Source organism: Suncus etruscus, chromosome 5 (genome assembly GCF_024139225.1).
Source record: "Suncus etruscus isolate mSunEtr1 chromosome 5, mSunEtr1.pri.cur, whole genome shotgun sequence".
NCBI lineage: Eukaryota > Metazoa > Chordata > Mammalia > Eulipotyphla > Soricidae > Suncus > Suncus etruscus.
In genome coordinates, this window is record NC_064852.1 from 97057615 (window position 1) to 97082764 (window position 25150).

Consider the following 25150-nt stretch of genomic DNA (forward strand, 5'->3'; position numbering starts at 1 on the left):
TAGAACACAGCCAGGAAAAGCCCCTGAGTACTGCTGGGTATGGTAGCCACCAAAAACAAAGAAAACCAAAATAAAAACTCATCAGTATAATTTGACCTTGCTCAATATTAAATACATATTAGAACATTTTTGTTGATTGATTTTGAAAGAGAGATGCAGGGACCAAAGATAATCCACAGATTAAGGTACTTGTTTTGCATATAGCCAGTCATGGTCCAACACCAGGCACTGCATGGTCCCATGAGCATTGCCCAGAACAGTTCAGTAAAGAACTGGGAGTCAGACCCCAGAAGTGATCCAACCATCCTCCAATCCAAAATAAGAATGTGATTGGATCAAATCTTTTTGTTGTTGTTTGTTTTGGGCCTATACCTAGGAATATATAATCTAGGAACACAAAAACACAATACAAAATGCCTTCCTCACACCTATATTTATTGCAGCACTATTTACAATAACCAGACTCTGTAAACAACCTAGATGCCTTTCTATAGAGAAATGGCTGAAGAAACTGTGGTACATATACACAATGGAATATTAAGCAGCCGTAGGAGTCATGAAATTTTCCTATACACAGATGTACATGGACTCTATTATACTGAGTGAAATAAGTCAAAGGGAGAGAGATAGATACAGAATGGTTTCACTCATCTATGGGTTTTAAGAAAAACAAAAGACATTGTTTTAATAATGCCCAGAGACAACAGAGATGAGGACTGGAAAGACTGGTTCTTAATGTGAAGGTCACCACATAGAGTGGTGAATTTAGTTAGAGAGATGAGTACACTAACATGATATGTTAATGAGTGAATGAAGTAGAATGCCTGTCTTGAATATAGGCAGGAAGGGGTTAGTGAAGGAGGGAGACGGTGGTGGGAAGTTTGCACTGGTGAATGGGGAGTTCTTTTTATGACTGTAAACCAACTACAATCATGTATGTAATCATGGTGCTTAAATAAAGAAAAAAAATTGCAAAGAAAAAAGAAACCATATGGGATGCTGGGGATCTAACCCAGGTCTGCCACATGCAAGGCAAACGCCCTTTTCCCTGTGTGATCACTCTGGCCCCTGGATCAAATCTTTTGAGATTTTGTTTTTTCAGTTTGGCAGCCTTCCTAGTAGGGCTGGGGTTACCAGGGTCACCTCCAACAGTGCTTGGAAGTTCATGTAATGATCTGACTTGAACTCAGGGCTGTACATGCCAGACTTGTGCTCCAGCCCCAACGAAGTCATGGACCATATCTGATGAAGTCAGTTGAATCATTAGGAATGTGCATTGTAATTTTATGTGCACAGATGTTCTTTCTATACATATTTAAAACATATCTTAATCTCTCACTTGTGGATAATTTATACCATTTATACCATTGATTTTTCTACTGGATTCTAGGTTTTGAGTGTATCTTGGACAAAAGGAAAAAACCGCTTCCTTATGGAAGCAATAATATAACTTTGGGAAAACTGTCAGAAATGCCAGTGGAATCAAATACCCAAATAGTTGGATCAAGTCTCCCACCAGGAGCTAAAAGGTAACTATTATTTTGTTCCATATTTTATTATCTAAATGTTAAGTTTGGCACAGTTGATGGGTTTTACCAAACTTATAGTAATTATGTCTCATCTAATGCATTCTGATGCATTTGACCTCTATACATTTGCTTTGCCTTTGCCTTCTGTCCTTTGTTTAAAGCTTTTCAATCTCTTTAGCTAAAGAGCAGACCTAGTTGTCTTCAGTGGGAACAAAAGCCTCTACCTCTCCCTGCTTTTTGATAGCTGCTTTTTGCCAATGCTGGCTTTTTTTGTTTTAATATTTTTGTTTTTGTTTTTGGACCAAACCTGGTGATGCTCAGCATTTACTCCTGGCTATGCTCTTAAAAATTGCTCCTGGGGCCCAGAGAGATAGCACAGTGGCGTTTGCCTTGCAAGCAGCAGATCCAGGACCAAAGGTGGTTGATTTGAATCCCAGTGTCCTATATGGTCCCCCGTGCCTGCTAGGAGCTGTTTCTGAGCAGACAGCCAGGAGTAACCCTTGAGCACTGCCGGGTGTGGCCCAAAAACAAAAACAAAAACAAAAAAAATCGCTCCTGGCTTGGGAGATCATATGGAACACTGGGAATTGAGCCCAGGTTCATCCTGGGTCAGCCATGTGCAAGGCAAATGCCCTACTGCTGTGCTATCGCTCCGGCCCCTTGTTTTTTATTTTTTTAGGCCACACTTGGTGGCTTACTCCTGACTATACATATAGGGATTACTCCGAGTAGGGTTGGGAAACCAAATTGGGTACCAGGGATTGAATCTGGGTTGTCCATGCCTTATCTGCTATACTATTTTTCTGCCTCACACTTAGCCACTTACTACCATGTATTTTAGTCTTACTGTATAGGACATGTTCTGTTAATATAAACTATGTTGTTTTATAATTATTTTATTCAAAAAGCTCTGTGTATTGAAGTTATATAATAAGTCTATTTTGTTTTTTTTTTGTTTTTTGTTTTTTGTTTTTGGGCCACACCCGGCAGCGCTCAGGGGTTACTCCTGCTCTATACTCAGAAATCGCCCCTGGCAGGCTCAGGGGACCATATGGGATGCCAGGATTTGAACCACCAACTTTCTGCATGGAAGGCAAATGCCTTACCTCCATGCTATCTCTCCGGCCCCAATAAGTCTATTTTGAACAAAGAAACAAATGAATAAAAGCTTGGGGATATATATATATATATATATAATATATATAATATATATATATATATAATATAATAATATATATATATATATATTTGCAAGGCAAACACCACTGTGCTATTTCTCCGGGCCCATCTTGGAGATATTTATTATAATTTAGTGTAATCTATAATAGGGTTAGCTGTCATCATTTACTAAAATATAAAATATTTAGTATACTCACTTATAATCACTTAACTTGTTATCTATAAAGATGCAATCTTGTTATTGAAAGGTTTATAATTGGGGCCAGAGAGATAGAATGGAGGTAAGGCATTTGCCTTTCATGCAGAAGGTCGGTGGTTCAAATCCCGGCATCTCATGATCCCCTGTGCCTGCCAGGGGCAATTTCTGGGCATAGAGTCAGGAGTAACTCCTGAGCACTGCCAGGTGTAACCCAAAAACCAAAAAAAAAAAAAAAAAAAAAAGAAAGGTTTATAATTAAATCAGGTTCTCATTTGATTTCATAAGTAAATATTTCTTTTCTTATGTAGAGTTGCCTTGGAATTTTTGGATTCAAGAGCTTTTTGTAAAAATATTCCTCATGTAAAAGGAATATCTACTATGAAAAAACGACATTTGGAAATTTTGGGCTATCATGTAATTCAGGTATGACATTCATTTTTCAAATAAGCCAGATTGCCTGTACATGTATTTTCTTTTGATGTGAAAGTTCTAGAGTTACCTCTTTGTTTTTCACAATTTTAATGAGGAGTGGAGATTTACAATATTACTAACTATACTTTTCATGCATGCATCATTCCAGCACCATACCCATTACTAGAGAGTCTGCTTACCTCAGCCAGTGTCCCCAGGCCCTCCCTGCTAACCTTCCTTTGGAAGCTCAGATTGTAGGCAAATTCCAGTTCAGGTGATTTTGATCATTAGTTCCATTTGTCTGTACTATGTTTCTTTATATTCCCTCAAATAAGAGACCATTAAAAAAACTTATCATGGAGGTGGTGACACAGGCATACATATAGATGAATAAAGGTAAACTCAAATTCCAGAAAATTGTAAACTTTTCATAAGCTGATAACATTTCTGTTTTTTGTTTGTTTGTTTCTTGGTTTTTTGGGCCACACCCGTTTGATGCTCAGGGGTTACTTCTGGCTAAGTGCTCAGAAATCGCCCCTGGCTTGGGGGGACCATATGGGACGCTGGGAGATCAAACCGCTGTCCTTCCTTGGCTAGCGCTTGCAAGGCAGACACCTTATCTCTAGCGCCACCTCACCAGCCCGCTGATAACATTTCTATTTAAAAAAACACTTTTTGTTTATTGACCCTCTGTACTGTTGCACATAAACTATCTTTGTTTTTTGGCTTTTTTGGCCACACCTTGTGATGCTATGGACTTGTTCCTTGCTCTAAGCTCTGGGACTACTCCTGACATTGGACAAATGGGGTGCTGAGCATAGAACCCAGGTTGGTTGTGTTCAAGAGAAATGCCCTACCTGTTATAATGTCTCTCTGGCTTCCAAGAATTAATTTTTATGAGAATTAAAAAGCTTATATTAAAATATATCTGAAATAAAATAGGCTCCCTTAAAAAAAAAAAAGAAATTATTGGGGCCTGAGAAATAGCACAGAGATAGGGCATTTGCCTTGCATGCAGAAGGACGGTGATTCGAATCCTGGCATCCCATATGGTCGATCCCCCGAGCCTGGCAGGAGTGATTTCTTTTTTTTTTTTTTTTTTTTGGTTTTTGGTTTTTGGGCCACACCCTGTGACGCTCAGGGGTTACTCCTGGCTATGCGCTCAGAAGTTGCTCCTGGCTTCTTGGGGGACCATATGGGACGCCGGGGGATCGAACCGCGGTCCGTCCTAGGCTAGCGCAGGCAAGGCAGGCACCTTACCTCCAGTGCCACCGCCCGGCCCCAGGAGTGATTTCTGAGTGTAGAGCCAGGAGTAATCCCTGAGCGCTGCCAGGTGTGATATGACCCAAAAAACCAAACCAAAACAAAACAAAACAAAAGAAGAAAGAAAGAAAGAAAGAAAGAAGGAAGGAAGGAAGGAAGGAAGGAAGGAAGGAAGGAAGGAAGGAAGGAAGGAAGGAAGGAAGGAAGGAAGGAAGGAAGGAAGGAAGGAAGGAAGGAAGGCTGTGGTAGCATGGAGATAAGGAAGGAAGGAAGGAAGGAAGGAAGGAAGGAAGGAAGGAAGGAAGGAAGGAAGGAAGGAAGGAAGGAAGGAAGGAAGGAAGGAAGGCTGTGGTAGCATGGAGATAAGGAAGGAAGGAAGGAAGGAAGGAAGAAGGAAGGAAGGAAGGAAGGAAGGAAGGAAGGAAGGAAGGAAGGAAGGCTGTGGTAGCATGGAGATAAGGTGTTTGCCTTGCGTGCAGAAGGTTAATGGTTCAAATCTCAGCATTCCATATGGTCCCCAAGCTTGCCAGGAGCGATTTCTGAACCTGGAGCTAGGAGTGACCCCTGAGTGCTGCCAGGTGTGACCCAAAAAAACAAGAAAAAAAATCATTTATTTTACTGACTAGTAATTTTGATTTGGATATTTATCTTTTGGCAATGGATGATGGTAATGGCTGGAATTATTACAGAAAAAGACAAGTGTATGGTATGACTGGTACTTAGGAAGAAATGTTCTTTGTTGATTCTATAGGGGCAGGAAGAGAAGAGGAGCTTGACAACAAAAGATATCTTGGCTTTATCAGGAATCCAGTATGTCTCCAATTCTACTTGGATTCTAAAATTTGCTCAATTCTAACCTGTAGTTAATCCAAGCTCTAATTAGGTGCAATAGTTCTGCTTGGTAGAACTTTTAAGTTTTCTCCCAAGTTATATGTGATTCCATTACAGTTGTCATTCACGTTTATTTTACAGATCCCTCATTTTGAATGGAACTCGATGGCTTTGTCCACAAAGGATGCACGGATGACCTACCTGAGGGACTGCATATTTGAGGACAGCAAATCACAATTGTAGTTTGATGACTGATGAAGTTACCACAATGTGTTCCATCTGAATTTGTTAAATGAAGTGACCTGGCTTAGTTGAAAAATAATAAAGCCATACTGACTGATTTTCAAAGTTAATTGAGTACCTATTAAATAGTAATTGAGGGCCAGGCGGTGGCGCTGGAGGTAAGGTGCCTGCCTTGCCTGCGCTAGCCTAGGACGGACCACGGTTCGATCCCCCGGTGCCCCATATGGTCCCCCAAGAAGCCAGGAGCAACTTCTGAGCGCATAGCCAGGAGTAACCCCTGAGCGTCACAGGGTGTGGCCCAAAAACCAAAAAAAAAAAAAAAAAAGTAATTGACAGAATATTTGGAAATTGCTTAAAATCTTACCCCTCTTGGGGCCGGAGAGATAGAATGGAGGTTCAGATCCCAGCGTCCCATATGGTCTCCTGAGCCTGTCAGGAGCGATTTCTGAGTGTAGAGCCAGGAGTAACCCCTGAGCGCTGCCGGGTGTGACCCAAAAACAAAACAAAACTAAAAAATCTCCCCCCTCTTCAAATTCTTTTTTTTTTTTTTTTTTTTTGGTTTTTGGGCCACACCCGGTAACGCTCAGGGGTTACTCCTGGCTATGTGCTCAGAAGTTGCTCCTGGCTTGGGGGACCATATGGACACCGGGGATCGAACCGCGGTCTGTCCAAGGCTAGCGCAGGCAAGGCAGGCACCTTACCTTTAGCGCCACTGCCCGGGCCCCCCCTCTTCAAATTCTTACAAAAGACTGAAAATATAGTACAGGGGTTAAGGCACTTGCCTCATATCTCACTGACCATGACACTACTGAGGGTCCCCCAAGCCATCACTGACCATGACACTACTGAGGGTCCCCCAAGCCCTGCCAGGGATCATTCTTGAGCACAGAGCCCTGTTCTGACTTGTCGAGCCTCTAAATTTACTTTGTTTCCAGATAAGCTGGTGGCTGAAGTGCCTTGAATCTCCAGCATAGCTTTATTAAAATGTATTTAAAGTTTGGTTTAACTACTTGTTTAAAGTGGGCCAATTTCTTGCATAACTAGAGTTCCAGTACTTTACAGTATGCACAGTGTACCATAGTCACAGAAAGAAAGAAAATATAGTTGAATATAATGCCGTGTTGGGATTTTCAAATAAAAATCCATTTATTATATTTCTTAAACAGCATTTCAAAAATCTCAGGGTATATAACCTTTAGTACACAGGATTCTTCTTATATTAAAGCTCAAGAGAAGGTTTTTGGTTTTTTTAAACATTTAAAATTTTAGGTGTATGTATTTTATTCTCTGATAATATTTATAATAGAAAACAAGTGTAATATTACCCTAACAATGCAAATGACTTCTTTTTTTTTTTTTTTGTGGGTCACACCCGGCAGTGCTCAGGGGTTTTTCCTGGCTCCAGGCTCAGAAATTGCTCCTGGCAGGCACGGGGGACCATATGGGACGCCGGGATTCGAACCGATGACCTTCTGCATGAAAGGTAAATGCCTTACCTCCATGCTGTCTCTCCAGCCCCGAACAATGCAAATGAAAGAATTAGTAAACAACCCAAGTTTCAAGACATCCCCCTGTATAGAATCAAGTGGTACAGATTACAAAATACTTCATTCCAGGTAATTTCTTTGTAGAAAATGGTGTTAAGCACTTATTGCCACAATGATGATTCAGTGAGGTTTTGAGACCACTAATCTCCTGTTAGTGAATAATTTCTACATGAGTCTCTGTTTAGACTTAAAAAAAAAATAAATTAAAGCCCTATTATCTAAAAAGATCACCTCTCAATGTATTATGGTTTTTTCACCTTCTGGTTTATAATTTAGACAGTTTGAAGAGATTTAAACGTGTTGCTAAGCAGCTAGCTCCAGAAGCATAGCGAATTTCCTTCAGCATTCCAGCCCATTCTTTTTTATCATCTTCATACCTAATGGAGAAGAAAATAAAATAATCAATAAATAGTTTCAGGCCCGGAAAAATAGCACAGCGGCGTTTGCCTTGCAAGCAGCCGATCCAGGACCAAAGGTGGTTGGTTGGAATCCCGGTGTCCCATATGGTCCCCCGTGCCTGCCAGGAGCTATTTCTGAGCAGACAGCCAGGAGTAACCCCTGAGCAACGCTGGGTGTAGCCCCAAAAACAAAATAAATAAATAAATAAATAAATAGTTTCAAAATAGAAAGTTTTACAGGTTTCCTTTCGTTAAACCTTTTCTAGGAAATAAGCTGGTCTACAGTTAAGGATCAATCATCTAGCTTTGATCTGATAAGATGGCTATCTATGTGGCCAGAAACAGATAAAATAATTCTCATTCCCTTTTACAGTCCTGTGTATGTAGTATATATTTGAATGCATCTGACTTTAGGTAAGGACTGATATCCTCTGATTATTCAAACATAATTTGAATTCCTATGAAACATGGGTCTTATGGTCAGAGAGATTTTACAGCAAATAAGACACTTGTCTTGCACATGACCAACCTGAGTTTATATTGAATTCCCAGCATCCTGTATGATTCCTCAAGCACTGCCAGGAAAATTTCTTAGAACATAGAAGTAACCCCTGAGCATTGCTGGATATGATCCCCAAACCCAAGAAAATGAAATGAAATGTGGTTCTCTCTTTTGCCTGGAACAAAGAATGCTCTTTTTCTTTACTGGAGAAATTCCTAACACTGCCTTCTTTTCTGAAGTCTCCCACTTTCCTTAATGGATTACCACAACCAAAAATATGTGTGATCACTTCAGTCAGAAGGTAGTGTCTCTGGGGCCGAAGAGATAGCATGGAGGATGGAGGTAAGGCGTTTTGCCTTTCATGCAGAAGGACAGTGGTTCAAATCCCGGCATCCCATATGGTCTCCCGAGCCTGCCAGGAGTGATTTCTGAGCATGGAGCCAGGAGTGACCCCTGAGCACTGCCGGGTGTGACCCCGCCAAAAAAAAAAAAGAAAGTAGGGTCCCTGGCAGCCACATGTGGGACTCCCACCACAAGCCCCACAAAAAAACCCTGTGTGGTCCTGACATATATATATATATATTTGTTTGTTTGTTTTGTTCTGTTTTTAGTGTCACACCTGGCAGCACTCAGGGGTTACATCAGGCTCCATGCTCAGAAATCGCCCCTGGAAGGCACAGGGTACCATATGGAATGTCAGGATTCGAACCACTGATCTTCTGCATGAAAGGCAAACACCTTACCTCCATGCTATCTCTCCGGCCCCATATATATTTTTTAATTTTTAAAATTTGCTTTGTTTTGGGCCAACACACACACACACACACACACACACACACATATATATATATATTGGTTTTGGGACACACCTGGCAGCTGTCAGGGGTCATTCCTGGCTCCATGCTCAGAAAATCGCTCCTGGCAGGCACGGGGACCATATGGGATACTGGGATTCGAACCACCGTCCTTCTGCATGAAAGGCAAATGTCTTACCTCCATGCTATCTCTCCGGCCCTCAACATATATATTTTTAATTCTTAAAATTTGCTTTATTTTGGGCCAGAGAGATAGCATAGAGATAGGGCATTTGCCTTGCATGCAGAAGGACGGTGGTTCGAATCGCAGCATCCCATATGGTCCCCCGAGCCTGAGCCTGCCAGGAGCGATTTTTGAGCATAGAAGAAGTAACCCCTGAGTGCTGCTGGGTGTGACCAAAAAAAATTGCTTTGTTTTGTTTTTGGGCCACATCTAGCTACACTCAGGGCTTACTTCCAGCTTTTTGCTCAGGAATTACTCTTGGCAGACTCAGGACCATATGGGATGCTAGACATCAAACTCAGATTGGCCACATGCAAGACAAATGCCCTACCCTCTGTGTTATCACTCCAGCCTCTTAATTATTATTATTATTATTATTTTTTGGGCCACCCCCGGCGGTGCTCAGGGGTTACTCCTGGCTATCTACTCAGAAATAGCACCTGGCAGGCACGGGGGACCATATGGGATGTCGGGATTCTAATCAACCACCTTAGGTCCTGGGTTGACTGCTTGCAAGACAAACACCACTGTGCTATCTCTCTGGCCCCATGCTTTTAAAATAATTTTTATCCTGGGGCTAGAGATACTATAGTGGGTAGAATACTTATCTTGTAGTGATCAACTCAGGTTCAATCCCCAGTATCCCATATATCCCCTAAACCCATCAGGAATGATCCCTGAGCAGCAAGTCCAGGAGTAATCCCTGAATATCACTAGGTGTGGCCCCAAAACAAAATGAAACTAAAACTAAAATATTTTCCTTATTTGTCATAAAATGATTTGGGCTATTTTGTTTATTTGTTTGTTTGATTTTTGGACCATATGCTCAGGGGTTACTCCTGGCTATTCACTCAGAAATCGCTCCTGGCTTGAGGGACCATATGGGATGCCGGAGAATCAAACCGAAGTCCGTCCTAGCTTAGAGCATGCCAGGCAAACGCCTTACCGCTTGCAACACTGCTCTAGCCCCTGATTTGGACTATTATGTGTCTAGTGTTGGTAATTTATAGAGGAGAGAAAATAGTAAATTATTTGTCTTCAAAATGCCTTTAAGAGAGGAAGAGAGGGCCAGAGAGCTAGCACAGTGGTAGAGCATTTGCCTTGCACGCAGAAGGACTGTGGTTTGAATCCTGGAGTCCCGTGTGGTTCCCCGAGCCTGCACGGAGCGATTTCTGAGCATAGAGCTAGGAGTAGCCCCTGAGCACTGCTAGGTGTGAGCCCAAAACAAAAACAAAAACAAAAAAGAAGAAAATTTAAATATAGTCATCACTATAGTGGTGGGAGAGGTCAATAGGTTGAGCTCAGGTTTTGCATGCTGGAGGGGTGGTTTCCATCTTTAGATCCAGAAAGGAAGTAAGGAAGGAAGTGGGGGAAGAAGGAAAGAAGGAGAAAAGAAAAAAACAGCATCCATATTTCAAAACGCGCTTAGTGTTTTCACTCATTACTTTCCAAATCATGCCACTGAGCTGAGTTCTCTGAGTAATCTAGCTCAACAACAGCTTCTGATTGAATGGGTCTGGGATGGGACCTGGGATTCTGCCTTTCTCCAAAGCTCCCTGAGAAGTTATGCATTGACATACTGAGGAGCAAGCAAGTTCATGCTGTCACAAGCCAGGAAAGGAAATCCTGCCTTGGAATTTAAGATAAGGGAAAGCAGGAGCTGAGAGTTTCTGGAAGCAGGTGGGCATTAGAGACCTATCACATGTAAGCTGAGATGAGCAGGGTGCTGGGCTGAAGGCAGCAAACACTTTTCTCACAGAGCTCTCATGGAGACTATTCACACTCCATCCCACCTGACTATAGAATGTTCAGCTGCTCCCCAGACTCCTGCAGATACGTTGGTCTCTACTTCACTGCAGTAGAAACTTTGGTAAAACCCACTTGTGTTCCTTTGGAAAACTTGTGCTTCAGTTGTAACTATAGAAAAATTCAATGGAGGGGCCGGAGAGATAGCACGGAGATAAGGATTCTGCCTTGTATGCAGAAGGATGGTGGTTCAAATCCCGGCACCCTATATGGTCCCCAAGCCTGCCAGGAGTGATTTCTGAGCATAGAGCCAGAACTAACCCCTGAGTGCTGCTGGGTGTGACCCCCCAAAAAAAAACAAACAAAAAAAACAAAAAACAAAACAAAACAAAAAAATTAATGGAGTATCCAGTGCTAATGTCTTACTTGGGAGAACTGTCTAGTATTGTTTTGGGGGGTAAAATAACTCCTTAAAATTTTTTTTGGTAGTTGAATCATCAAATAATTGCAAATCCATTTAAATTAGATTCAAAATGGACTAAATGAACTTGGAAAACCTTGGAGGTTATATGTTGTTCAGAACAATTTTTCTTTGGAAATTAAGTAATCTGAGGTGAAGAGTAAGTGGTTTGGAAATAGCCTGTGCTCTACTGGCTGCCAGGAACACTAGGCTTTAGAGCTGGAATGAAGCTTAACAGATCAACAGTCCAACTCTTATTTGACTGGTTCAGAAAAGGCCCAGACACATTCCTTCACAGGCTCATGGAAAACAAGCAGCATTATTTGATTAAGATGGTGCCAGGGGTGGGAGAGATGGCTACAAGGGACAGGCTGCTTGCAAGTGACTAATCCAGATTCAATCCCAGAATTACATATGGTCCTCCCAAACCCTCTAGAACAGATCTCTAAGTGCAGAGCCAGGAGTAAGACTGAGCTTACTAGGTGTGACCCACAAACAAAATAAACAAAGTAGGTGCCACATGCAGAAGTTCAATGAGTTCTTGTTGAAGTAGTGTTTAGTAGCCCCTTTCACCGGGGCTTCGATGGACAATAGTATAGCAGATATGGCTTTTGCAACTGACTTAGGTTCTATCTCCAGTATCTGATATGGTCCTAGGAGCATTGCCAGGAGTAATTCCTGAGCCCAGTGCCAGGGGTAACCCCTGAGCTCTGTTAGGTGTGACTCAAAAACAAAAATTAAAAAAAGAGAAAAGAAAACTCTAGCTAACTGAATTTTAGAAATATGTTTTCTTTTATTATCAATGTTTAGTTCTCTGGCTTAAAGTTTGGTATATGAAAAAAAAAGTTGGTATATGATGGGGCCGGAGAGATAGCATGGAGGTAGGGTGTTTGCCTTGCATGCAGAATCCCAGCATCATATGGTCCCCTGAGCCTGCCAGGAGCGATTTCTGAGCATAGAGTCAGGAGTAATCCCTGAGAGCTGCTGGGTGTGACCCCCCCCAAAATAGTTTGGTATATGAAATATGGTGGAGAAAACTTACTTCCATATGTCATTGACTTCAGTGGGCGCAAATTCTTTAGATTCCAGTTGAATCATAGCAAACCCTCCAATGGCATACAGAGATCCTGCCAGGCTGACTAAACTGATGGAACTTCTTTCTTGGGGAAATTCAGGCATTACTTCCCACCTAGGAATTATTGAAAACATGGTCAATGCAAAAGTTAAGATAAATACATACATATTTTCTAATGATATAAAATAATAATCATAAAATTCAAAGGAATAAAGTCACCAAAATGAGATTGTTTGCTGCTGGTAGATATACAAAATAGTTCTTTATTTGAAAGATGTGGCAGTGGGCCTAGGGGTCTCAAACTCAATTTACCTGTGGGCTGAGAGGCAAAGTCAGGGTGATCCTTGAGTGTGAAGTCAGTAGTAAGCCTTGAACATTGGGGGTTGTGACCCAAACAACTAAAACAAAACAAAACAAAACAAAACAAAACAAAAAAAGATTCCTCTAGGGCAGGGCCACAAAATGTTCTACGGAGGGCTGTTTGAGGGCCGTTTGCGGCCCCCCGGGCTGCGAGTTTGAGACCCTCATATCAGTCTTAGAATACTTCAGTTTTCTGAATGTCTTTGTCAAACTATGCCCTCAATGATGTGTGAGGTTTAAAGAGATGGGGAGTTGTGACCATTCTAAAACTACTAATGTGTTTGATTCCATTTGAATTCTAAAACAAAAACCTTCAACTCTGCTCTCCATTGAAGAAATCTCCAAGTACTTGGAGATAGAAGTTTATGAAAGGGCTTTATAAAAACTAGGAATATAAATTTTTGTCTATTTATATTTCATCTTTTTAGTCATATGAACTAGTGCAATTGAAGATAAAAATTAGTCAAATTATTTGGAAGAATCGAGGATAGGATGAGTTATTTTGTAGCTCTGTTCTATTACTATGGCATTAAGAGTAGACCTGGTAGTTTTTCCTTTAACATATCTATATTTCTAATTATAAAATGAGGTATATATACATTGCAGAAAATTCAGAAAATATGTAAATTCATAAAGCAAATATCCATAATCATACTCTTCATATGTAATATATTGGTATAATTTTGTTATTAAAATTTTAAATTATGTTGTAACCATCTGGACAAAAATAGAATATAAGTACTTGTATATTTATTTATATATTTTAATGCTCAGGAATTGTTCCTGGCTCTGTGCTCATGGATTACCATTGATGGTATTCAAGGACTGAATCTAGATTTGGCTGAAAGCAAAGTAAATACTTCATTCATTGTACTATCTGTGGTCCAGAATATTGAATATTTGCAACTTCTCCTGTTTAACTTCTTATACTTGAGTGCTGGCTCATTACCATAGTCTTCAAATAATAATTTTAATGATCATTTAAATATTTTTCTGTAAAGTTCTTTATAGTTTTCAGATATTACAATATCTTAATTTTATGTATATGGCATTTATAATTATTTCAAAAATAATTTGGTACTCATTTTTTCATTGTCAAATGAACAGAATAAAAAAACAAACAGTATAAAAACTATATATATTTATTCTGATGTGTGAATTTAAAATTTTAAAAAGGGGGGCCCGGAGAGATAGCATAGCGGTGTTTGCCTTGCAAGCAGCCAATGCAGGACCTAAGGTGGTTGGTTCGAATCCCGGTGTCCCATATGGTCCCCCATGCCTGCCAGGAGCTATTTCTGAGCAGACAGCCAGGAGTAACCCCTGAGCACCGCTGGGTGTGGCCCAAAAAACCAAAAAAAAAAAATTTTTTTTAAAAGACTTAATTTTATATGAGTAATATCTGCCATATATCTTTTCATATTAACTTTAAGTAAATGAAAACAAAAGGAAAGAAATTTATCAAGAATGTAAAATAATTCAACTCCTGAAATATTCATAATATCACAAACTACAATGTCTTTTCTCAAAGAAATTATATATTTAAAATTAAGCAACTCTTATTGAAACATGATTTATAGAATTATATATTTCAATAAGTATTATTTTCATGTAACTAAATACACAAAGTTAAAAAAGTATGTACACATAAAATACTCCAACACTAACAGGATTCATGTGTCATGAATTGTATATAACATACCAAATGTTGGCCACTTTATACCCAATAATAGCAAAAGAAATCCAGATGAAGACATGTATGTACTCTTTAATCAATGCCAAATTATCCTTCTCTTCCTAGTCCAAATTAGAAAGCTTAATTTCATCCCGAGTTAAATACCAAAACATATAGATTAGGAATTTATATCTCTTGCAGAGAATATGCTTTGTATATCTGAGATCCAGGGTGTGCCTTCTAGCGCATGCGTGCGCGCGCACACACACACACACACACACACACACACACACACACACATTAAAATGTGTAGTATTTGATATCTTGCGGGTAGTATATAACCAACTTACTTATTGGTTGTGAGGTCAAAAGCTTCAACCGAAGCTGCAAGGCCATCTTCAGTGACACCCCCTGCGATCACAATTTTGCCTTTATGGATTGCTACACCAAACATCGACCGAGGTGTTTTCATTGGGGCCAGATCTTTCCAATCTCCTTTCTTGGGGTTGTAGATGAACATCCTGTTTGTACACTTTCTGCAAGATTAAAAGAACAAAACAGCCCTTTCAAAATCTTCAGTTTTTGGGCAGTGGGAAATAGGGCACATCCGGAGTCACTGGCAATGGTGAGGGGGCTACTACCTACTCCATGTTCAAGTATCATTCTTGGTGGCACTCCAGTCCTTCCTACTTTCTCTCTAGCCTACCTTCCCTTTGGAAAAGAAGAATGATTTTAAAGTCATTTATGTAAAATAGTAGAGGATCTAAAAACCTCATCTTTTTTTTTCTTTTGGTTTTTGGGTCACACCCCGTGGTACTCAGGGGTTACTCCTGGCTCTGCGTTCAGAAATCACTTCTGAGAGTCACAGGGGACCATATTGGATCCTGGGATTCAAACCAACATTTGTCCTGGATTGGCTGTGTGCAAAGCAAACACCCTACCGCTGTGCAATCTCTTCAGCCCCAAAAACTTCAGTCTTTTTAATATGAACAATATGCTACCAAACAGAGGACAGTTTCACAGAGTAGGATCAAAATGTTGTTTTGTGGGTTTTAAATATTTTTTCGGGCCACACCCATTTGATGCTCAGGGGTTACTCCTGGCTTAGTGCTCAGAAATTGCCCCTGGCTTGGGGGGATCATGTGGGACACCAGGGAATCAACTGTGGTCCTTCCTTGCAAGGCAGACACCTTACCTCTAGTGCCACCTCGCCGGCTCTGGTTTTAAATTTTTTAATATTGATTTTATTACAGGTTAGGTATCAAGATGACAACAGTGTTATTTTTTTATGTTTTGATATGCTCAGGTTAATCATTCAACTAGATGGGGCATCTTTACTTTAGCAGCTGCTTAGAGGCCCAGGCAGAGTAAACTTAATTCCATCAACTGCTAAATTTAATAAAAGTTATAAATAGAATAAAATCGTGTTTTGTTGTACTTAAATAACAAAATTGTTTAATTGTTCATTATTCATATATGCTAGGAGTACATCAATTACTTAAGATAATTAGGTGTGAATATCTATTTTAACATGATTTGATTAGGCCTAAAGTGATAGTACAGTAGGTAGGACGCTTGCTTTACATGTGGTCAACCTGAGTTCAATTACTGGCATCCCATATAGTCCCCCCAAGTCTCACCAGGAGTAATACCTGAGTACTGAGCTAGGAATAAGTTCTTAGTGGTTTTAGATGTGATCCAAAATATACCAAAAAGAATACAGTTTAAAAAAATTGGAGCGATAGCACAACAGGTAGGGCATTTGCCTACTTGGAGGATCTGAGATATCCCATGTAGTCCTCCAAGTCTACCAGGAATAATTTCTGGGCACAGAGCCAGGAGTAACCCCTGAGCATCCCTGGCTGTTGTGCAAAAAACAAAAAAGAAAATATTTTTATATTATAGGTCATTTTATTTTCATCCATCAATATATTGTAAGTAACTGTAGATTAAACAATTAGATTCATCTGCATTATTCTACTGTGTTCCTTAAATAAATTTATAATTTTCTGATGGGAGTTTAGCATTTTAAATAATAATTAATTGAGTATATCTGATAAAGCAAAAGGCAATTCCCCTCCAAAACTCCAGCTACTTGTGGACTATTATTTATTTATTTTTTATTTAATTTTGTAAAAGATTGGATATCTTGAGCAGAAGTAGTTCTCCTAATGTTTGACTGTAGCTATTACTTTAAAATGTCTTGGTTTGGGGCCGAAGAGATAGCACAGTGGTAGAGCATTTGCCTTGCAAGCAGCCCATCCCAGCATCCCATCTGGTCCCCTGAACCTGCCAGGGGCTATTTTTTTTTGTTTGTTTTTGGGCCACACCCGTTTGACGCTCAGGGGTTACTCCTGGCTATGTGCTCAGAAATCGCCCCTGGCTTGGGGGGACCATATGGGACACCGGGGGAGCGAACCGTGGTCCATTCCTTGGCTAGCGCTTGTAAGGCAGACACCTTACCTCTAGTGCCACCTTCCCGGCCCCTTGCCAGGGGCTATTTCTAAGCACAGAGCCAGGAGTAAGTAACCCCTGAACACCGCAGGGTGTGACCCAAAAATACACCCCCCCCAATTTCTTGGTAATGGTATAATACCAAATCATGTTCTTCAAATACCCTGGTGATAAATGAATGCAATTCAGTGCTTACTTTTAGATGATGACTCACTTCAGAGTTCCTGACTTTGGCATTTGTTAAGCAATATTATCTTGGTTATTCAATTCTTAAGATTAATATGTTCTTACTGACAGGACCTGTTTGCTTCTCACTGACATATCTATTTCTAAGTTACTAATAGGACTTGAAGGAAACAATTAAATCATCTGGCAGGGTCAGTATATTGCCTAAGTTAGAACACTGCTTAGTATAATTATTCAATGGGAAAAAAATCCCATAACTTATTTTTTCATTTAGTAGGTTTATTAAAAATAAACCTTTTAAATATTCTTGTTTGGGGAGCTAGAGCAGTAGTACAGTTAGTTGGGCATTTGCGTTGTAAATGGCCAATCTGGGTCTGTTCCCTAGCATCACATATGTTTCCCTGAGCACAGCCAGGAGTAATTCTTGAATACATGCTCAGGAGTAATCTGAGTATCACTAGATATGACCCCAAAACAAAACAAAAAACCAAAAAATAATTTCTGGTTGGTTACAATTGGAACTAAGGAAGATGACAGAAATCAGAATAAATTAACTCTGAATATGGAAAGGTTGGGGCCGGAGAGATAGCATGGAGGTAAGGTGTTTGCCTTTCATGCAGAAGGTCATCGGTTCGAATCCCGGCGTTCCATAAGGTCCCCCGTGCCTGCCGGGAGCAATTTCTGAGCAAGGAGCCAGGAGTAACCCCTGAGCACTGCCGGGTGTGACCCAAAAACCACACACACACACACACACACACACACACACACACACACACACACACACACACACACACACACACAAAAAGAATATGGAAAGGTTGTATAAAAACCCAATTTTGGGCCCGGAGAGATAGCACAGTGGTGTTTGCCTTGCAAGCAGCCGATCCAGGACCAAAGGTGGTTGGTTCGAATCCCGGTGTCCCATATGGTCCCCCGTGCCTGCCAGGAACTATTTCTGAGCAGACAGCCAGGAGTAACCCCTGAGCACCACCAGGTGTGGCCCCAAAACCAAAACAAACAAACAAACAAACCAATTTTATTTTGGTCGTGTTTGAGTTGGTGCTCAGGAGCTCCTTCTGTAGAGTTACTTGAGGATTCTTCTTTTTTTTTTTTTTGGTTTTTGGGCCACACCCGGCATTGCTCAGGGGTTACTCCTGGCTGTCTGCTCAGAAATAGCTCCTGGCAGGCACGGGGGACCATATGGGACACTGGGATTCAAACCAACCACCTTTGGTCCTGGATCTGCTGCTTGCAAGGCAAACGCCGCTGTGCTATCTCTCCGGGCCCGAGGATTATTCTTATCACACCTCAGGCCAGCAGTAAAATGTTGGGTTGGAGAAAGATAGTAAAAAAGTGAGGAGCTGGCTTTGCTCCTGGATCTAACTGGGTCTTCCCAGTTAGCACCTCATAGAGTTTCCCAACAGAAACAGAAGTATCTCTCCAGAACGTGAAAACCAGCAGGCTTTTGCAGAAGCCAGCTTCCCTGTTTGGGACATCAGGCGGGGAAAAGCCACGAATCTACGCCCGCCCAGTGGAGCCCAACTGTGAGTGCTGCTTGTAAATGTTTGTCTACTGTCCTCTTGCGTGAAACTCTTGGGAGTAGGGCAAAAGAGGCTCCAGCAGAGCACGGCCGCTCCGCTTCGCGGCCATGCGCTCTTTCTAAGAAAAGAACACAATCGCAACAAGAAGAAAAAATCACACTAAGAACTGTGCTATAACACAGAAGCAAGCATTCCTCTTCGGACTGTCTTCTCTGTTGAATGCTCAGGCCTAAGATTTGATCCAGTGTGAGGCTTCACCCACGGAGGACTCCCCTCCCTTAGAGGCAAGTCAGCCCATCCAAAAAGGGCGGAGCCAGAGAAGTGTGCTGCCCACATCATATAGCCAATGAATATCACCACAACACGTAGAAAAACCCAAAATACAAGTGTGACAATGGGGAAACAACGCAGGCCAGCATCAGACATAGAGAATGAAGAGGACAATTCTGATGACCAGATAATGACCAACCAACTAATCAACCTCTCAGATAAGGACTTTAGACTAGCAATATGGAATATGTTCAAAGAACTCAAAGAAACCATGGATAGAGTTGAACAGAACACTAATAAGAACCAAGAAAATATGAAGACAGAAATCACAAAACTCCAAACTGAAATAACATGTCAACTAACAGGCCTGAGAAAGTCAGTAAATGAAGTGAATGACAAAATGGATAAGCTCTGGGACAGGGTATCAGAAGCTGAGAATAGACTTGGTGCTGTGGAAGATGAGATACATAACAATTCCATACAGCAGGAGAGATTGGACAAAAAACTTAAAGCAAATGAGCAGACAATGGAAAAATTAGTCAAAGAATGGGAACAGATGAAAATAGAAGTCTATGATAAGATCAACAGAAAGAACTTAAGAATCATTGGAGTCCCAGAGACCCAGGAAGAAAACTCCCAGGAAGAATCAATGGTCAAGAACATCATTAAAGAAAAACTTCCAGAGCTAAAGAATATAGGTGATCAAATCCTGCATGCTCGAAGAGTACCAACCAAAAGAGACCCTAGAAAAAACACCCCAAGACACATCCTAGTCACAATGACAAATCCCACAGATAGAGACAGAATTCTGAAAACAGCAAGATCAAAAGGGAAAATTACGTTCAAGCAAGCATCCTTGAGATTTACAGCAGACCTGTCACCAGAAACACTCAATGCCAGAAAGCAGTGGTGGGATATTGTGACAAGACTGAATGAAATGAATGCTTCACCCAGAATACTATACTCAGCAAAACTCACTTTCCGATTTGACGGAAGAATACATGGTTTCACAGACAAAAAGCAGCTCAGAAACTTTACAGACTCCAAACCAGTCTTAAGAGAAAAACTGAAAGACCTAATTTAAGACAAGACTAACCAAAAGACACACCAAATTTCGATATAAAGATGGCATTAAATCCCAGGACAATTCTTTCTCTCAAAGCCAATGGACTAAATGCACCAGTCAAGAGACACAGAGTGGCTAAATGGATCAAAAAACTCAATCCAACCTTCTGCTGCCTACAAGAAACACACCTGAATAGTCAGAACAAACATAGACTCAAAATAAAAGGCTGGAGAAAAATTATCCAAGCAAACAACACCCATAAAAAAGCTGGAGTGGCCATACTAATATCAGATAATGCAAACTTTATACTCAGGAAGGTTGTAAGGGACAAAGATGGACATTTTATATTAATCAAGGGGTATGTAGAGCAGGAAGAAATAACTCTCCTAAACATATATGCACCGAATGAGGGGCCAGCAAAATATTTAATACAACTGTTGACAAATCTGAAAAATAATATCAATAACAACACAATAATTGTGGGGGGCCTTAACACGGCTTTGTCAACACTGGATAGGTCAACCAGACTGAAACCCAACAAGAATATACTAGACCTGAGGAGAGAAATGGAAGAAAGAGGCCTAGTGGATATATATAGGACACTCCACCCCCAGAAACCTGGATACACATTCTTCTCCAATGTACATGGGACATTCTCCAGGATAGACTACATGCTGGCACATAAAACATACCTCCATAATATCAAGAGGATAGAAATTTTGCAGACTACCTTTGCTGACCACAAGGCTCTGAAATTATTTGTGAATTCCAAAGGGACTCAGAAGAAAAACCTTAACACCTGGAAGTTAAACAGCCTCATACTCAATAACCAGAGGGTCCGAGATGAAATCAAGGAGGAAATCAAAAGGTTCCTGGAAACAAATGACAATAAAGACACAAACTATCAGAACTTATGGGACACAGTAAAAGCAGTACTGAGAGGAAAATTTATAGCTTTGCAAGCACACATCAGGAAGGAAGAAGGAGCTTACCTGAGTAGCTTAATGACACAGCTAATAGAACTAGAAAGTGCTCAACAAAAGGACCCAAAAATAGGAAGACAGAAGGAAATAACAAAGCTGAGAGCAGAAATCAATGAAGTGGAAACCCAAAAAACAATCCGAAAGATCAACGAAAGCAGAAGTTGGTTCTTTGAAAAAATAAACAAGATTGATAGACCACTGGCAAATCTAACAAAGAAAGAGAGAGAGAGAAACTTGATAACTCGTATTAGGAATGAAAAAGAAGAGATCACTACTGATATGAGAGAGATTCAAAGGGTAATCAGAAACTACTTTGAGAAACTCTACGCCACTAAAAATGAGAACCTGGAAGAAATGGATAAATTCTTGGACTCTTATAATCTTCCACGGTTGAAGGAAGAGGATGTAGCATATCTAAACACCCCCATCACCATTGATGAAATTAAAACGGTAATCAAAGGTCTGCCGAAAAACAAAAGCCCAGGCCCAGATGGATTCACTAATGAATTCTTTCAAACTTTCCAAGAGGAACTACTACCAATCCTGGCAAGACTTTCATGAAATTGAACAAATGGAAACACTTCCAAATAGCTTTTATGAAGCCAACATCACCTTGATACCTAAACCAGACAGAGATGCTACAAAAAAAGAAAATTACAGACCAATATCGCTGATGAATGCAGATGCAAAGATCCTCAACAAAATCCTGGCAAATAGGATTCAATGCCTCATTAAGAAGATCATCCACTACGATCAAGTAGGTTTCATCCCAGGAATGCAAGGATGGTTTAACATCCGTAAATCAATCAACATCATACACAACATCAATAACAAGAAAAATAAAACCCACATATTCATATCAATAGATGCAGAGAAAGCATTTGATAAGGTCCAACACCCATTCTTGATCAAAACTCTCAGCAAGATGGGAATGGAAGGAACCTTTCTCAATCTAGTTGAAGCCATCTACCACAAGCCAACGGCAAATATTATCCTCAACGGAGAAAAACTAAAAGCCTTCCCTCTAAATTCTGGTACAAGACAAGGCTGTCCTCTCTCACCACTCCTATTCAACATAGCACTGGAAGTACTTGCTATAGCGATTAGGCAAGAAAAAGATATCAAGGGAATCCAGATAGGAAAGGAAGAAGTCAAGCTCTCACTGTTTGCAGATGACATGATACTCTACTTAGAAAACCCTAAAGACTCTACCAAAAAGCTTCTAGAAACAATAGACTCATATAGCAAGGTGGCAGGCTACAAAATTAACACACAAAAATCAATGGCCTTTCTATACACCAATAGTAATAAGGAAGAAATGGACATTAAGAAAACAACCCCATTCACAATAGTGCCACACAAACTCAAATATCTTGGAATCAACTTGACTAAAAATGTGAAGGACCTATACAGAGAAAACTATAAAACTCTGCTCCAAGAAATAAGAGAGGACACGCGGAAATGGAAGCACATACCCTGCTCATGGATTGGCAGGATTAACATCATCAAAATGGCAATACTCCCCAAGGCATTATACAGATTTAATGCTATCCCTCTAAAGATACCCATGACATTCTTCAAAGAAGTGGATCAGGCACTTTTGAAATTCATTTGGAACAATAAACACCCTCGAATAGCTAAAGCAATCATTGGGAAAAAGAATATGGGAAGAATTACTTTCCCCAACTTTAAACTGTACTACAAAGCAATACTTATCAAAACAGCATGGTATTGGAATAAGGACAGGCCCTCAGATCAGTGGAATAGGCTTGAATACTCAAAAAATTTTCCCCAGACATACAATCAACTAATTTTTGATAAAGGAGCAGGAAACTCTAAATGGAGCAGGGAAAGCCTCTTCAACAAGTGGTGTTGGCACAATTGGATAGCTGCTTGCAAAAAATTGAACTTAGACCCCCAGCTAACATCATGTACGAAGGTAAAATCCAAATGGATTAAAGACCTCGATATCAGCCCCCAAACCATAAGATATATAGAACAGCACATAGGCAAGACACTCCAGGACATTACAGGCATCTACAAGAAGGAAACTGCACTCTCCAAGCAAGTGAAAGCAGAGATTAACAGATGGGAATATATTAAGCTGAGAAGCTTCTGCACCTCAAAGGAAATAGTGCCCAGGATACAAGAGCCACCCATTGAGTGGGAGAAACTATTCACCCAATACCCATCAGATAAGGGGTTAATCTCCAAAATATACAAGGCACTGACAGAACTTTACAAGAAAAAAACATCTAATCCCATCAAAAAATGGGGAGAAGAAATGAACAGACACTTCGACAAAGAAGAAATACAAATGGCCAAAAGACACATGAAAAAGTGCTCCACATCACTAATCATCAGGGAGATGCAAATCAAAACAACGATGAGATACCACCTCACACCACAGAGAATGGCACACATCACAAAGAATGAGAATAAACAGTGTTGGCGGGGATGTGGAGAGAAAGGAACTCTTATCCACTGCTGGTGGGAATGCCGTCTAGTTCAACCTTTATGGAAAGCGATATGGAGATTCCTCCAAAAACTTGAAATCGAGCTCCCATATGATCCAGCTATACCACTCCTAGGAATATACCCTAAGAACACAAAAATACAGTACAAAAACCCCTTCCTTACACCTATATTCATTGCAGCACTATTTACCATAGCAAGACTCTGGAAACAACCAAGATGCCCTTCAACAGATGAATGGCTAAAGAAACTGTGGTACATATACACAATGGAATATTATGCAGCTGTCAGGAGAGATGAAGTCATGAAATTTTCCTATACATGGATGTACACGGAATCTATTATGCTGAGTGAAATAAGCCAGAGAGAGAGAGAAAAACGCAGAATGGTCTCACTCATCTATGGGTTTTAAGAAAAATGAAAGACATTCTTGCAATAATAATTTTTAGACACAAAAGAGAAAAGAGCTGGAAGTTCCAGCTCACCACAGGAAGCTCACCACAAAGAGTGATGAGTTTAATTAGAGAAATAACTACATTTTGAACTTTCCTAATAATTAGAATGTATGAGGGAAATGGAGAGCCTGTTTAGAGTACAGGCAGGGGTCAGGAGGGGAGGAGGGAGACTTGGGACATTGGTGATGGGAATGTTGCACTGGGGATGGGTGGCGTTCTTTACATGACTGAAACCCAAACACAATCATGTATGTAATCAAGGTGTTTAAATAAAAGAAAAAAGAAACAGAAGTATCCTTGATCATAGCTAGGTCTGACCCAAAAACCAGACCAAACATATAAAAAAAACAAGAAGTAAAATATTACCGAGGAAGTCAATTTCCTTTCTGCAGTTGCCATGTGATTTCTGTTTCTGATTCACTGATTCATAGTTCGTCTTATAAATATGGACCCATTACCTTTTTATAATATAAACACATGCTGATTTTTAATTAGCTACACTTGAAGTTTATGCAATATCATAATGAGTGTTAATTCAATAATTAAAAAAGTTGGTTTAGGGATGCAGTTCAGTGATAACACATGCCTCAGTTGTGTGAAGCCCCAAATTGAACACGTACAAATTGATCTGAACATTTACATTTAAAACTATACTTATGAAATACACCTACATTTTTTGCTTTTGATGTTTGGGTCCATGCTCAGTGATGCTCAGGAGTCACTCCTGGCTCTACACTGACAGATTGCTTCTGGTGAGGCTCAGGGTGCTAGTACCAGGTATCAAACTTGTGTTGGTTGGATGTAAGGCAAATGACTGACTTACCTGGTATTCTCTTTCTGGCCTTCCTACCTAACTTTTATTAAGTATTATGACTATATAATCAATAAAACACTGTTTTTAATGTAGTCAAGTATAATCATAAATTACCTAATGGAAGATTACCTAAATGTCATAATTTTTGTTTTGTTTTGTTTTTGGGTCACACCCAGCAATGCTCCGTGGTTCCTCTTGGCCCTACACTCAGAAATCACTTGCAGGCTTGGGAGATCATATGGGATGCCGGAATTCGAACCACTGTCCTTCTGCATGAGAGGCAAATGCTTTACCTCCATGCTATCTCTCCGGCCCCTAGATGTTATAATTTTGACACTATGAGGGTGCTAATGATAGAGATATTGTTTTTGCCAGTATGATGAGCTACAAGTTTACTTCAGCAATTTTTACTGTTTTGGGGTTCCACCACCAGTATTTAGGGGCTACTTCCAG

At 40.3% G+C, this 25150-nt stretch overlaps 2 protein-coding genes across 2 annotated transcripts in view; one reads left to right on the forward strand and one right to left on the reverse strand.

Moving 5' to 3' along the window:
• The window catches only part of FASTKD1 (FAST kinase domains 1), a 45025-nt gene extending 39265 nt beyond the window's left edge, over positions 1-5760 (forward strand). The window contains 3 exon segments of the mRNA XM_049773533.1: positions 1391-1529; positions 3216-3330; positions 5554-5760. Of these exon segments, the coding sequence (XP_049629490.1) occupies positions 1391-1529; positions 3216-3330; positions 5554-5655 (356 nt within the window). The 3' untranslated portion in view covers positions 5656-5760.
• A 1707-nt stretch (positions 5761-7467) lies between these two features.
• The window catches only part of KLHL41 (kelch like family member 41), a 34245-nt gene continuing 16562 nt past the window's right edge, over positions 7468-25150 (reverse strand). The window contains exons 4-6 of the mRNA XM_049773424.1: positions 14804-14989; positions 12389-12535; positions 7468-7579 (exon numbers count right to left, since the gene is read on the reverse strand). Of these exons, the coding sequence (XP_049629381.1) occupies positions 7468-7579; positions 12389-12535; positions 14804-14989 (445 nt within the window). The remainder of the gene's footprint in view (positions 7580-12388; positions 12536-14803; positions 14990-25150) is intronic.